Source organism: Henckelia pumila, chromosome 3 (genome assembly GCF_033568475.1).
Source record: "Henckelia pumila isolate YLH828 chromosome 3, ASM3356847v2, whole genome shotgun sequence".
Classification (NCBI taxonomy): Eukaryota; Viridiplantae; Streptophyta; class Magnoliopsida; order Lamiales; family Gesneriaceae; genus Henckelia; species Henckelia pumila.
In genome coordinates, this window is record NC_133122.1 from 151,436,579 (window position 1) to 151,451,979 (window position 15,401).

The 15,401-nt window shown below is 34.4% G+C and overlaps 2 protein-coding genes across 2 annotated transcripts; both read right to left on the minus strand.

Moving 5' to 3' along the window:
* Positions 1-378: 378 nt before the first annotated feature.
* Positions 379-4,820, minus strand: LOC140887826 (uncharacterized). Its single transcript, XM_073295333.1, has 2 exons — positions 4,666-4,820; positions 379-2,978 (listed from the first exon to the last, which is right to left on the minus strand). The coding sequence occupies exons 1-2, from the start codon at positions 4,670-4,672 to the stop codon at positions 889-891; spliced, it is 2,097 nt and encodes a 698-aa protein (XP_073151434.1). The 5' UTR covers positions 4,673-4,820; the 3' UTR covers positions 379-888.
* A 2,739-nt stretch (positions 4,821-7,559) lies between these two features.
* LOC140891701 (uncharacterized) lies at positions 7,560-12,665 on the minus strand. Its single transcript, XM_073300308.1, has 4 exons — positions 12,569-12,665; positions 12,411-12,465; positions 9,400-12,283; positions 7,560-8,840 (listed from the first exon to the last, which is right to left on the minus strand). Exons 3-4 carry the CDS (start codon positions 12,205-12,207, stop codon positions 7,812-7,814), a joined length of 3,837 nt encoding a protein of 1,278 aa, XP_073156409.1. The 5' UTR covers positions 12,208-12,283; positions 12,411-12,465; positions 12,569-12,665; the 3' UTR covers positions 7,560-7,811.
* Between the last annotated feature and the right edge of the window lie 2,736 nt (positions 12,666-15,401).

Here is a 15,401-nt window from a genome sequence, read left to right on the forward strand (position 1 = left end):
ATCAAGGGTGTGTTTGGAATGAGGACTTTGAGGTCATAGATTTCAGATTCATGATTCATCTACATTTGATGGCTTTGACCTTGATATATCTACATTTGATGGCTTTGGACCCTGATATATCTATTTTGAGTGGATTTCAAATCCACTATCTGTTGATTTATGTAGTAATGGGAATGAATTTGGCGTTTCAAACATCCTTCAAATTCTTCCAAAATCAAATATCTTCCTCCAAATCCATTGTTTCGACAGCAGGTAAATTTCAACAAGATTCAGTATGAATTTACGGGGTGTTGTGTACAAAAATCCGTGGCATATAAAATAGAGTTACGGAAACGTGAATTTCAATAAATAATGATACTTGCCCCGTAAAGTCCAGTATCCACAACACAAATCGCACTAATCAAACAATCTAAGACCTCCAATCTTTACAAGAGTTGTAGGCCATTGAAACATTGACACTATTGTCCAAACACTTTCTTCCAAATGGTAGTTAATAGATTATACATGTATATAGATGAATGATTTATGATCCTAAAATAAATCCAAAAATGATTAAATACACACTTATCATTCATCTGCATACATGAAGTTAAACACAAACATAAACTTGAGGCCTTGACTGATGATACGCAACAGCCTCTACAAGCAACGAAATTGTGATTGTCCAGCAAGGTGCAAAAACCATCAACGATGCTACACGGTCCTTTTCGTCTCATCACCAGCGATCTTAAAATCACGGATGTTGAATTTTCTACAAAAGCCTGATGTCATGAACGGCCCAATCTCCAAACCACAGCATCCTAAATACTTTAAATTCGAAACATCCTAAACTGGAAAATTTTCCTGGAACAGGGAGCACACTAGCCAGTGTAATGCAAAGGCAAAATCCTAACAGGACGACTCAACTTCCTTTCCATTATCATCATCACGAATATGTCGTTTTAACCTTCTTAGCCAGATTTCATAGTCCACAGGGTAAGGTGTTCCGCAAAGGCTATCAACATAATCTGCAAATGCTTTCAAGACAGCGGAGATGTCACCAAGTTTCTGCTGAATCACTCTCCTAGACCAAGAAATTTCTCTCCATTGCAGTGCGCCTTCTACCGAATCCAGAATGGGTAAATCCCCACCTGAAGAAAAGTACAGTGTATATACCAGGCTCTCTGCATCGGAAGCAGAACATAGCTTCCCCTCTTGAAGAGCAGAAGTGGATGAGAAATGAAGATTCAACGGTGGACGGTCTCTATCTTCTAAAATGGCATGTCCCCAACCCATAAGAACATAATAACATTGCCCCATGCTAGATTTCACGCATATTATATTTTCAGGTCTTATGTCTCCATGCCGAATTCCAGCTGAAGAGGCAGAAGATAGGGCTGACAAACAATCATGACAACATCTGATGGCCTCATCCGGGCCAAACTGGTTAACTCTCACCATGTCAGGAATGGTCATGCCAACTGGACTGGTCACTAAGACAGGAATCCCACACCAAGGGTACTCACAGTTACGGCCCGACCTCTGCTTATGACATTGACCAGGATGAACAACCCGGCCAGATGCATTCAGACGGGGAATATATTTACTTGACAAACCTTTTTGTTTCATAACACTCAACACTTTAGTCTGCCTCTGAACCTGATACCATAATTCCATACCCTCTAATGCCGGCTCAAGGTGAGAAGGGTGTGAGCCAATGTGCAGGAACAGACTCCTCCCTGGATTTTCAACAGAAGACGCGACATAAAACACAATCTCCCCATCATTCAGAACTTCATCTATCTGATAACCATTTTGCCGGTTTGAATCTTCTATCAACAAAATGGATCCAACTTCTAGCTCCACCGGCTTTTTGGGATCCAACTTAATGGCTTCATTTTGTAATTCTACAATTTCAGGAGAAGAAGGGCGATGCTGGAAACGAAGCAAATGATTACCATCGACATTCGTGTCCCTCAATTGCCTTTCGGCTCTCCTCGTTTGAAGACGGGAACTGTGGTCCGCAGCTAAATCTTCGACTGTGTTCTTAGGCATTCCACAGTATTGAGTTAAAGAATGAAATGTAGCATAAAGAACCTGTAAAGCACCAATATCACTCCAATTAGCATTTCCGAGCTTGTTCCAAATCTTTTCGACCGGGGATATCGCTATTTGTGAATGATCCTTGATCCATGTGGCAGCAGATTCATAGACACTATCAAGATCCAAGTCCAACTTATTCAGATCCCCCTCAACTTTAACAACTCCACCATATTGAGAATCAACAAGAAGTACGAATATTGAGTTATGATTCAGATGCCTATGCGACCTGCTAATGCTTCTAGCAAGTAATACACGAAGAGCAAAGAACAAAGCTTCACCTATAATAGAGAGTTGGGGCTTGTAGTTGCCGTTTAATGAGGTAAGACTTCCGATATCGGGCCTTAGCAGCGCTAATTCAACAATATCGTCCCACTTACCTTGAGGATGTCTCGGGTTTTTCAGCATTATAGCTGAGGCACACAACCCCCCAAGTTTACCTTTAGAAATAGCCTTTTCTGCTTGGTAAAATCTTGAGTTCCCACCATATAATGAGGAAACGTAGAAAGGCAATTGATCATTCTCGTGACCCCAGAAAGCTTCCCACAAGCCGCTCACACTTGCATGCAGGAAGTCCTCAAAAGCAAGATAAGCCGCTGATTCTACAGAGTTTGATATCGGTGCATTTATAGCGCTAGGCATCCTAACTAGTTGCTGAAAGGGTACCCCTTCTAATGCATAATCAAACTTTTGTAAATCTACCAACTCAAAAGGAACATCAAAGACAGGAGGCGCACCATTTTCTGAAATATCCTCAAACCATTCTGTAAGATTTGCATTTAAGATTTCACTGTTAACAAATCTGCGGAGAAACTCCTTCCTATCATGAGTCCTATCACCTGACGAAATACTCAGCTTTTGTGTAGCAGAATCCACCGAATCCTGATCGGGTGACACACCTGTAAATAAAATTGTTAGTCACAAGTCACCATACGACTTTACTCGAGGATGAATTTAAATTTGAGATGAAACTGAACGGATGATGGAAAATAAATTCATTCCGACACCAGGTGAAAATAAGCAGAACTGAATTATGAATAGGCCGAGGGATAGGTCATTTCAAAGAGAAGCAGGTAGACATCTTTCGCCACAGGTGAAAATCATTCAGACAAGACAAATTTGTCTATCATCTCCTCAAACTGGTCTATCGATCAGGCATTAACCCAAAATTTTGGGTACTGAATGCATTTACCCCAATATGTATGGTATTTTTGGCAGAAAATATTGTGAGGAATGTGAACCAGAAGCCATTGCTATCTAAATTAGTAATCTTAACCACGTAATGATGCCAGAAAAGACAAACAAGAAATTTATGGGAAACGATACGAGATCCATTTGGACTGTAATGTTAATTTTCTCATGGTGAATCTAGAAGAATCCACCATAGTTTAAGAAAGGGAACAATTCCAACATAATGACCTATTGACATATGTGGATAAAAAACTGGCAAGAAAATATAAATGTAGTTTTGGAAAGTACAAGGGAAATATGCAGACTTCTTCTGCCTGAATATTATAAATTCGTTAAGCAGATTGCTCGAGTAAACTGAACCCTGTATTTCTTTTATTGATCCTGTGTAACATGAATAACTTCCATAGAACTTTTACCATTTTGCTGAATCTTAAGAATTATTAAAGAATCTCTATATTCTATAAACTATGCATCAAGATTCCTTCTCGGGATTAAAAATAATGAAAGCTTAAGAACATCAACGCAAATATGAACATAAAGCGTCTTATTTTGGGCCTAGCAGACATGACACTCTTATGTTGATGCACTCAGCATAGCAGAAGTCAGGTCGTTTCCAATTACAATACAAACCAGCTGCACCAAATACAAGGACACACACTTCACTCTTTTTTTTTTTAATAGGAAACTCGGATACACACTTCGCTCTTGCCCGTGCACCAATAAAATAATGCACATTCAATTACACAAATCCTCTTAGGTTAGAATCATAACTTGTCAAAAGTTTTATACAATCCTTCACCTGTATTTGTGTATCAGACAAAAGCGAAAAAGTGTACATCCACACACTCTGGAGGGCCAAGACATTTTTTTTTTCCCTTAGAATCCTTGGTTCTAATAATCACAATGGGTCGAGACTAATCCGGGCTCCAGTCTGGTTGAACAAATTATGGGCAGCTTTCCCGAGGTCAATGGCTTCATTCACAATAAACTAGCATCAAAACCTTGAAACTGACCTCCTCGCTGCTTCGCCGGCGAAGGTAGGACCAGGAAACCCAATATCAACTTACTCCAGGGACATTACCCATAATTTTTTCATCCACCAGTCAACTTCCCCACCAACACACACCATCACGAACTAAAAAATCTGATGAAAATCGAGAAAATTTCACCATGCACATAGCAACAACTCCCAAAAAAAAAAATTGAAGCCAGATGAAACTGTGAATAACAAAGAAAAAAAACAAAGTAAAAATAATTTCGGGACACGATCGAAAGATGTGGCACAATCAAGTCAGAATTCAGTAGACCCAGAGTGATCCAACTTCAAAGCTCCACCATTTCTAAAAAAACAAAATTAGGGTTCATATAGCAGGAAAATCTCAAGTGCAATTATACCTTCCATGGTTCAAATTTCTTCTAGATCGTTGACATCAGATAGAAGCAATTCTGTAAGAATCCCGTCTCTTGGGGTACAGTTGTATGTAATTGTATGCGCTCAGATGCATCGGTAAGATGAGAGAAGCGTGTCATATACTTTCTTCCCATTCTCTTTGTCGTCAAAAGAATATATGTATATTGATTTATATATATATATATATATAATACCAATTTTGATACCATGAGGGGTATTTTTTTTTTTTTTTTTAACCGTGCTCAATATTTTTTTAAAAAAATGACCTCCCCTAATGCAATTCATATCACTTGGGGTGGTCAATTTTTTAAAAAAATGTTGACCAAGGTTAATTTCCCAATTTTTTTTTTATTATATTTATCGTGACCATCTAACGTGTTGTGCTGATTAAGTATTTTACAAAGCACAAAGAACTGTCAATTAAAATAAATCCATTCACTGCCCTAATTGATCATCCAAATTTGACTCGAAACGAGATGCTGACAGAACAGTAATTAGTATCCTTATATCGTATCTAATAATTCAAATTTAATTTGATAGTGTTGGATCCATAGAGTATATAGATCCTACATATTCAAGTCAATTTTGGACTTTTAAGTTCAACAGTAAAATATATCTTTATATTAATATGGACTCAACCCACAATTCCTGATCGAATCATGTTTTGATGAATTTTATGTATAATAATAGTATCGTTTGGCACTAAGAATAATAACACATCAAATTATTGGAGTGTTTTTTTTTTTTATTTCATTTACCATTTGGCTCAACTTTGACAAATTATTAGATTTTTTTATCATTCTATTTTTCAATATATATATATCCATATACCATCACTATATTACATATAGTTTATCATTTCATCTCATGAACTAAATAATATGGATATAAGGTGTTTTCGGGGTAATTAATTTAGGGATTGTTTGCAATCATTAAAAAAAATTATTGTTAAATTTTGGCTTTAAAAAATCATTTTTGTGTGTTTCTTAGGTAATGTTTGGAAGAGCTTCTAAGAAGCACTTTCCAACTTTCTTCCACAAAATTTCAAAATTTTGTTAAGAAAAAGCTGAGAAGTGATTCCTAGAATCTAAAGACAAAACACTACCTTAAACTCAAATTATGTGTTAGCTTATGCTTAACTTAATTGAAATTCAAAAGCTAGTCATATGGTGATTATGATTCTCCAAAAGTGATTCTAATAAAAAAATTCAATGTTAAAATCACTCTAATCACTTATTTATCAAACACTACCCAACTTTGATTTTTAGATTTTCACATTTTTTCCAAACACTACCAACTTTTGATTTTTCTTAATTTTTTTATAATATATAAATTTAATCACTTCCACAAAAAGATAATCTTTTTCAAACACTCTATGAGTAACGTTTTCAGTTACAATTTCTACTAAAAATGGCTAGTTGTATTAAAAAAAAAAAGAAGAAGAAGAAGAAGAAGCAAAAACATAAAGAAAAAAAGCTAACTCAAGCATAATATTTTTTAAATTTTTATGATGTCATATATATATATATATACTATCAATAAAGCAAGAGACTCTATTAGTTAACTACCTTTTGGTTCATTATTCAAATATTATCCTTTGAATTTAGTGGGAAGTTAACTGATTTATAAAGACTAACTTAAAAGGAATAATTAAGAACTATTAAAATCTAAAATCGTGATTTTATTTTTGATAATTAACAACTAAATATAATTTGCCCTAATATATATATATATATATATATATATATATATAAGTTATTAAAATATTATATAATGAAAAATATATTACAATTTATATAAATAACATTTATTACACACACGTAATGAGTGTGTTCTGATTATTAATAAATTTAAAATGTGAAAGGTAAGTTTGAGATTAAGAAAAAAAGATTAACCAAAAAACATTTGATTATGAGCTCTTGCTTTATTGATCGTATAGACATATTGGGTACTTATTTAGTTGGTTAATTTTTGTTTTTTTAAAAAATAAAAATTAACATGTGGTTAAACTGTTTCTCACTTTATAGATAGTCAACATAGCCCGGTAACAAATGTGTAAGATCATTCCATGCCATAAAATTGAAATTGTAACTAGACATTTTGTAGTAGAGGATGAGAAAAATATATATAACATCAAATATCTATCAAATATAGTAATTTATAAGCCTTGTACTCTATATATAGATGCAATAAGTTGAGCTCATTTAAAAAATAATTTGAATTTTTTGACCAATAATCACATCCATAGATAACATGCAGCAGCTGTGATTCGCAATTTTCAGGGGCAGAGTGTTGGGAGCCAATGCTAGCTTAATTTGTTTTCCAGGGTTGGAAAAAGGTGCAGAATTGGGACATTCGATTTCGAATGGATTTCTGTTTGCTGGTTGCTTATACCAATATTTGTATTTTTTCGGATTCTCTCTAGGCAGTTCAAGCGTCAACTTAGAGACAACTTAGTGAAGAGCGATGACCTAAAGAAACAGTAGTTTTGGAGATTCGGTCAAGTTTTGAGAAATCACATGACTAGATTTACAAACGAAGTCACACATATGTTAGCTCCTAAAATCATTAATACTTTCGACAGATTTCGAGTGGGCCAACTGTGATTTACCATCTTGGATTTCAAAATATGTAATTTGCGACTCATTTCTAGAGATGTAATGCATAGTTTTTGTTAAATTTTTTTTTTTGGGGAAAAAAAATCAAGAAGAGAACAATAACAATTTTTACCCAAAAAACAATGTAGAACTCAAACAATATTTATCAAAAAACTGCACTCAGATCGTCATTATACATTCAAATACAGAAAAAATCTCAGAGATTACAAAATAAACTCTTCACCATAAGAAAATGATGAACAAACGCAAATTCCGGGCAGAATGCTTGTTCGATTCGATCAGCTAAACATGTTGATGAGTATGCACTCACCAAGAAGCAAAAATGATTTCATGAGAAGTAAAGAAATGTGAAACACAAAAGGATACCTCAACAGACCTCATATCTCCAACAAATTGAATAAAAACTCGTTCTTGAAGAAACATATATAAGTAGCTAATGATGAAATCACGAATGGGGATTGTGAGAAGTAAATAGGGACTCAAAGAATGTGATTTTTCCCAGTATGGGATTCTTACTCCCTATCAGAATCACTCGAACTCGATTCAAAACTTGAACTTGAACTTGAACTTTTTGAATATTTACCCTTAGATTTACCTGATTTAGTTGAATGTACATTATCAGGTGATTCAACTCCATGATATGGCTTCCCAGATGGAACTCCACCAACTTCAACTGATGTCACCTCAAGAATTGATAGCTCATTTTCTGAGTCTGACACTTTTGAATTTACGTTCACTTTTCCATCATCATAACGCTCGGATGACGTGTTTCCGATCTCAAACTTGGTTTCAGGAGGTTCCAAGACAATGGGCCATTTGATATCCTCATCACTGATTTGGGCACCTGTTTTTAGTTGGAGCATTCCAGAAGCTGTATCTATATCAACTCGAGCTCGATACAATGCCTCAGCACCTTCAACCGTGACTATAGTATCCATGGACATTGATTCAGCTTTCTTACAAAGAAAATCTTCTTTGGGAAGTATAATTTTCTTTTCGGATGTATCCTGATCAGAAGAATCCTGGCTGTCCCCATCAGTTAACTCTTTATTCAAGATATCGTTATGTTCAGCTGCACCACTTTCTAGCATTGTTATCTTTGAAACACATTCGATGTCCTCTTCATATGTATCAATCACCTCCCTTGACTTCTCTAAATGCATTTCATGTTCTATTTTATTTACTTCGGCAAGGTTAATATCATCGACTCTCATATCGCTAGTTTCTCCAACACAATCTACGTGTTTCTCAAGGTCATTTGAACCCAGTTTCCATTTTCTCACACTGAAGCCCCCGACACCATCTAATTCCACCATCATTTCTTCATTGATGTTCTTGATCTCATCCTCCTCGTGGATTATTGTCTGCATATCAACACGGGGGCTAGCAGCTTCTGAAGCACTCGATGGGATAGAAATAAAATCAGGGCTTAGTGGAGAATCTACATTTGATGAGATATCAAGGTTAACCTCCTGAATCTCTCGAATTTTCACAATCTGTACAGTTCGACCTTCCTCACACAAGATTGAGCTGTTTTGTACCTGCATATTTACACGTCAATAGATTTCTATATGTACAAATATTATGAAGCAGTAACAATTTCCAGACATCAAATATTGCTTACTGCATTCTGTTTTGGAAAACATGGCACATGTTTGATAAAGTGTAACTAAATATTAATAAGGGAATACACTCAACACCATGATCAGTTATTTTGCGAACAGTTTCATAAAGAAGTTTTAAGAGGCTTCAAAAGCACAAACAAGGATGTTGCATCCAGAAATAGAATACACCCAAGAATTTGAGTAGGCATTGATGATAAAACAGTGTCATCGATTCTTGAGGCAGATGCTTTAGACCTAGCTATTGATCTAGAATTCTTTAATTAGATTTCAGAAAACAAAATCTGCAAATGTATAAACACATGCAAAGAAAAATGTTAATGGTAGAAATCAACATAAATCCATAAACAGGTTATCGAGACCTTTTTGTGAACAAATCACTCCATATTATTATTTAATTGCAACAAGTTGTTCATCAGTAGGCAAGACTAGAATAGATGAAAAGAGGACTGAAAAATCCTGAAAGGTCTCTTCTCACCTTAGCTTGAATAAGATGCTCAAAAGTTGGCTCCTGTACTATTTTATCATAAAAGAGAGTCACATTTCCTCCAGCAGAAGGTGTAGAAATTAATTTCTCATATGCTTCATGGTAGTCATCGGCATCAGAATTTGGTGATCGAACAGTTTCTTCCTCATTCATTGAATGCTCCTCAATAAACTGACCCTCGGACTGCCGAGAATTGCTTTGAACTAGACTCTCTTTTTCCCAAATCAGTAAATGCTTTTCCTCTGATTTGCCTGGATTTTCATGTTCAGAAGATTTGAACTGGTTTTTATCAGCATTTGAACAAGGAACTTGACCCTGAGCATGTTGGCCCATCGGATTATCCTCTACAGAAGCTTCAACTGATTCTTTCAATATCTGATCAACATTTGAGAGACCAGAGCATATGTCATCATTTTCTACCATATTGACAACATCTATCTGTCCTGATTCATGTTCGTTTACAGGATCATGGATGATTGGCGATTGTCTCTCAATAAAAGATACCGTCCTCTTGACCAATAAAGGTGGCAAACTTAGATCAGAATCGGCATGCACATCTGAAGAAGAAATATACGATGATGAGAAGTTCTTTGTAATGCCTGTGGGGCTCGAATCATAAACAGGCTCCCTTTGTAAAACACCATCAACTAATGTAGCAATTGAATCATTACTTCGTAAAGAAGTTTGGATTGAGATTCTTGGTTCTTCAGCAGTGTCACTGGTTCTTGCCTCCAACATTGACGGCTGTTCTGCTCCTGTTTCATTGAAGACCCTTTCACTAACTTCTGACAGTGATGAAGAGCTTGAAATGCTACTGTATCTTTCAACATTGTCAGGATTTGGATGATATTCGGCAGCCTCAACTCCCAGAGGTTGTGTTGCACTTGTTTCCTTGTGACAGTGTTCAACATCCCCAAATTGAAAATCAATTTCATCAACTTCTGAGTCACTCTTCTCAGCTTTGGCTAGTTCCAGAGATCCTTCATCTTCCGAAGACAGGCTACCATGCCCAACATGCTCCATCTCAGAACTAGACTCTGGTTCTTGAGGTGAGTTTTCTTGATGTGCTGGTTCCCCATTGGAAACCCGTTCTCGCTCCATGGATGATCTCTCTTCTAAGACATCGGTCATTCCAACAATGGGTTCTAGTTCTTTTGAGGTATCTTCTTCTGAGAGCTTCCTATCCTCTAACTCTACTGATCCAAGTGATTCTGTTTCAGGAACAGAACTCACCTTGGACTCACTTAGTTCACTTGATTGTCTTTGAATTATTGAATAGCTAGATTCTTCAGAAACCATTCGCTCAGGAGCAAAATAAGGCCTCCATTTGGTTTCTTGTCTGTCTTGCCTGTTGGGTGCAAAGAATGAAGGTCCCACATTAAAACTTTCCCTTCTTCGAAACAATTGCTCTCTTGGTTGAACCATGGAAAATGATTCTTGGATTCCATCTCTCATAAGATTAGGCTTCTTTTCACTTGAGTCATAAGGAATGTCGAAAGGGTTCCGCCTCGCCAATAAAATAGAAGGAGCTGAACCAGGAATAGGAGGTATCCCTGAATTATCATATGAACCATGAGGAAGGTCGAACGGATTTTGTCTCACTGTTGAAATGGGAGGAATGTTGAACGAAAAATCAGAATTTTCAAAGTCTATCAAGTTTATTTCTGGCACCATGCTAATATTCTTCCTAGATTTCCTCCTCAAAATTAAATTTTCCAACCGTTGGTTTCTTTCAATTTCTGAGCTTCCGAGATCCATGAGATTCTTTTGATCCTCTTCTGTCCATGTAATAGCAGACTTTGCCTGCTCTTCGTAGTCTCCTTGTGCATCTTCTTCATCTTCACCATCTTCAATATCTTCATTTGCAACTTCCAAAACCTCATGATTTTCAAACTCATCATCTGACTCATGACTACTAGTACTGGCTTCTAAAGACAGTTCAGATGCTGCATCAGAACCATCATGGGATGTATGAACAGGTTGTGGAGCGTCTTCATCCAAAAGAGGGTGAAGTTCATCGAGCATTGGCATTATGTCAGCCATGGAAGCATCTGGAGAGGAACTTTCAGCCACATCCGAACCCAAATCTGAATCATCATCCTCTTCCTCCTCTTCATCCTCTTCTTTCTCCTTATCTTCATGAGAATGAGGAGGAGAATCCAAAGTATCTATGTTTACTCTCTCGGAATCAAAAGAATCTGCCACCGATGTCTCATCGTCCAATTCAAGATGTTCATCATCACTCATCTTCGGAAGTGAAGCATAGTGGTTTTCCATGGCCTCCCCATCACCAATTCTCTCTTTATCCCATTCACTCGTTTGCTCTGAATCCATATTACCTGACTCTCTGTTTGCTTTCAGATTTCCACAGTTTTCCAGCTCAGTTTCCCACAAGATTTCTTTCATCAAACTCTCATCTAACTTACCATCAGTGAATCTGGCTTTCCCGATCAACTCCTCCATCACATCCATTTTCTTATCACTGTATTCAGCATAATATCTCTCATTTTTCTCAAAAACAGTAGCGCCTCCTGAAGCACCCTTTTTTATCAAAAAAGCGTCACAGGTAGTTTTCACTTCCATTTCAATCTCGGGTATGCTCGATTGTCCAAAACTTAGAAGGGTTCCAAGTAAAACAGCAGTGCATACAAGGACAGGAGATGCGGATACCAATAACGAAAAAATAAAAGGAGATGTTCTGTACAAAAATATCAAGAAACAAAGCATACCCAAAAGGAATGGATGATTGAAAACTGATCTAAAACACCATTTGATTGAAAAAACCTCACGTTTCCCCATCTTAACTAAAATCTCCAATAATCCAATACCCACTTCCCAAATTCTTTCTTTCGAAAAGCAATCTGCCCTTTCAAATCTGCCATATCCATTAAATTCAGTAAGAAAAAAAAAAGGCAACTATAATTAGCCATTAGGTCAAGAAATGAAACAATGTACAAACACAAAAGAATCAAAACAAGTAGCTACATCATTCCATAACTCACCTTCATGCAATACGGATCAAAGTCTTGAAAATCGGATTAAAGAATCAAGCAGTATCTGAAAAGCCCGAAACAAAAACAAAACATGTGAAATGAAACCCCAGAAAGAATATGTTTCAGCAGAAATAAATTTAAAGGGGCAAAACTCCAACCACACCAACCTCAAAACAGGATCAATCATGCAAAGGAAAGAACAGAAAAACAGTGTATTGTGATGCATTTGCTTCACGATCACTTTCTTTTCTTCCGCAGCATTCGTGCATATAGATTAAGTTAAGGCATCAAAATGCGCAAAGAAATGGGGAGAGGGATACCTAAATGCATAAAAAGAAGAACGTGTAAAAGAGAAAGTTGGGATCTTTCCATTTTATATTCTGTGATTCAAATTGTCATATTTCAAATCTATATACTATATATATGCAGTGGCCTTTTGTAGATGTGATAACGATGGCCCTTTGGTTTGACAAGTTATACCAGAAAATTACTTTTTTAAAAAAAAAAAGCCTTTTTTTTGTTATAGCAAAATAAGTGCTTAAAAAAGTACTTTTTTAAGTCAAAATTAGAGCTTTTTCAAAAGCAAAAAATTATAGCATAAAAAAACACTTTTTTTAAAAAAAGTCCACCAAATCCAAACATAGCCGATGTATCATTTTAATTAGATAATATTAATTAGTGGGTCTACTGCTATTTGCAAAACTATTTCATATATTTTTATTCGTAAGACGAGTGAATCTTATAACAAGTAATGATTTATATATTAAATATCTTTTTATAAGTAATAGGAGATTTTTTCACAAAATTGATGTGTCTCACCACAATTTTTGTGCAGATTAAGAATGTTTTGGATTAAAAATTTTGAATGTTATCGGACAACTGGTGTTTGTTGGATTTGGCCAAGGTTGTGAGGTTCAATTTGTTTATTGTTAGGATGCAACTAAATTTTTAAAAGTTAGGGAAAAATATATTTTTAGTCCCCATACTTTCATATCAAACCACTTTTGGTCTCTAAACATTTCAACACAACACTTTTAGTCCTTAAACTTTAAAAATTGTAACAAAATTAGTCCTTGTCATTTATTTTATAGTTAAATATATTTGTGAGGACTAATTTATGATATTAAATTTTAGGGACTTAAAATAAATAAAATTTATAACAAAATATTGTGAAAAATATAAAACATAAAAATAGTAGATGAAACTCTATTTTTAAAAAATATTTTATGTTTTATCTTTATATTCAAATTGAAAAAAAAAATTAAAAACTAAAATTAAAATTAGAGTTTCAAGATTAATTTTTATACCATATGTATTTTTTATTCTTTGTTATTTATTGTTAACATTTAGTATTTAAAACATACTTTCCAACGCCACCAGAATCAATCCATTTGGAGTTCATATGCAAAAATTGTGCTCGAAATACCAGAACGGTTCAAAATCGGTTTAGCACAGGATCAGTTGAGTGCATATGATAAGTTTAGTATTATATGTCTTGATCTGTTGATTTTTAGGCAAAGTGATAAACATGAACATTGTAGCCCTTTCTTTTTGTTTTCACGGAATCAAGAATAACTCGATTTAGATTTCATATGAGAGAATTATGCTCAATATACCAGACTGTGCCAGAATTCTGCTCTGCAGAATTTCAGTTCTGTACCAGTAACTTCAAGGCAGTTTAGAATCTCCTTAGGATCCGATTCAATCTCCAACTTATGAATAAGATTTGTAGTTCATTGTCTTATCTTTCCAACGCAGGGTGAATCGTTCCATTCGAATAATCGAGCTGCAAGATATGACCAAAATACCAGAAATGCTCGAGGTAAACTGATTCTGTTTTTCTGCTAAACTGGTGCAATTCAGTTTGGTATTGCGACGTCAGTTTGACCAAGATAACATTTGATTTTACTCAACTGATGTGAAATACAATATGTTCTAAATTGAGTTTTATTTGCATTTGTTTTGGCAGATAATCATTTGCATCTTTGATCTATGAGATACCATCAAAAAAATAGACTCGCCAGAGATTCAGTTTTGCTAACTTTGAGTTTTGACTTCCATCTTGAGTTATCAACTTCACACTTAGAGTAAATATGTTAAAAACACAATAACAAATTTTGTTGTCATCAAAATCAAGATTGTTTGTGTTCTAAATCCAACAATATATATTACATATTTATATTTGATATTTTAAGAAAATTAAAATTTGTCAAGTTCATATTTTATTGTTAAATAAAAGTAAATAATTAATCAGATTTGATATCAAATCAGTTATTTAGTATCAAAGATATTTAATAAATGTTATTTTAAAAAAATATTAGAAAACACATTAAGAAATGTGCTTATTTAAATATTTATAGAATATTTTAATTTTAAAAAACATATTATATTATTTTTATGAAAAAACTCTATATTCTAAAGTAGATATTTTTTGTATTAAAAAAACCGTAATAAATTTTATTTATATATAATAACATTATAAAAAAGAATAAATATGTTACTCAAAAAAATGTTTATGTTGTAGATATGTGATTATTTATGATCTTTATTTTTCATGTTTTATTTATTTATTTAGGTCCTTATAATTTAAAAATATAATAAATTAGTCTCCAAAAATATATTTAACCATAAAAAAATCATAAGGACTAATTGTGTTGCAATTTGTAAAGTTTAAGGACTAAAAGTGTTATTTTGAAATGTTTAAGGACCAAAAACGTTTTAATGTGAAAATATAAGGACTAAAATTATAATTTTTCTTAGAAGTTATGTTTTAATTCTTTTTATTTCTTGGTACATGTGCATCAGATTTGTAAGATAATATTGATTCAAATTTATTGATGAAAATCAGGTGAATAACAAATGCACAATACTTTCAATACCAGTCATGTTGTATGCTAAAATAGTATTTGAAAGAGCTTTTAGGAAGCACTTTTTAGTTTTTTTTAACAAAATTTTGAACATTTGTGAAATTTTATTAAGAAGAAGCTGATAAGTGATTCT

Coding starts and splice junctions, on each gene's coding strand:
- LOC140891701 (XM_073300308.1), bottom strand. CDS start 12,207: ATGGGGAAACGTGAGGTTTTTTCAATCAAATGGTGTTTTAGATCAGTT. Junction 8,841..9,399: donor AGCATCTTATTCAAGCTAAG/GTGAGAAGAGAC, acceptor GTAAATATGCAG/GTACAAAACAGCTCAATCTT.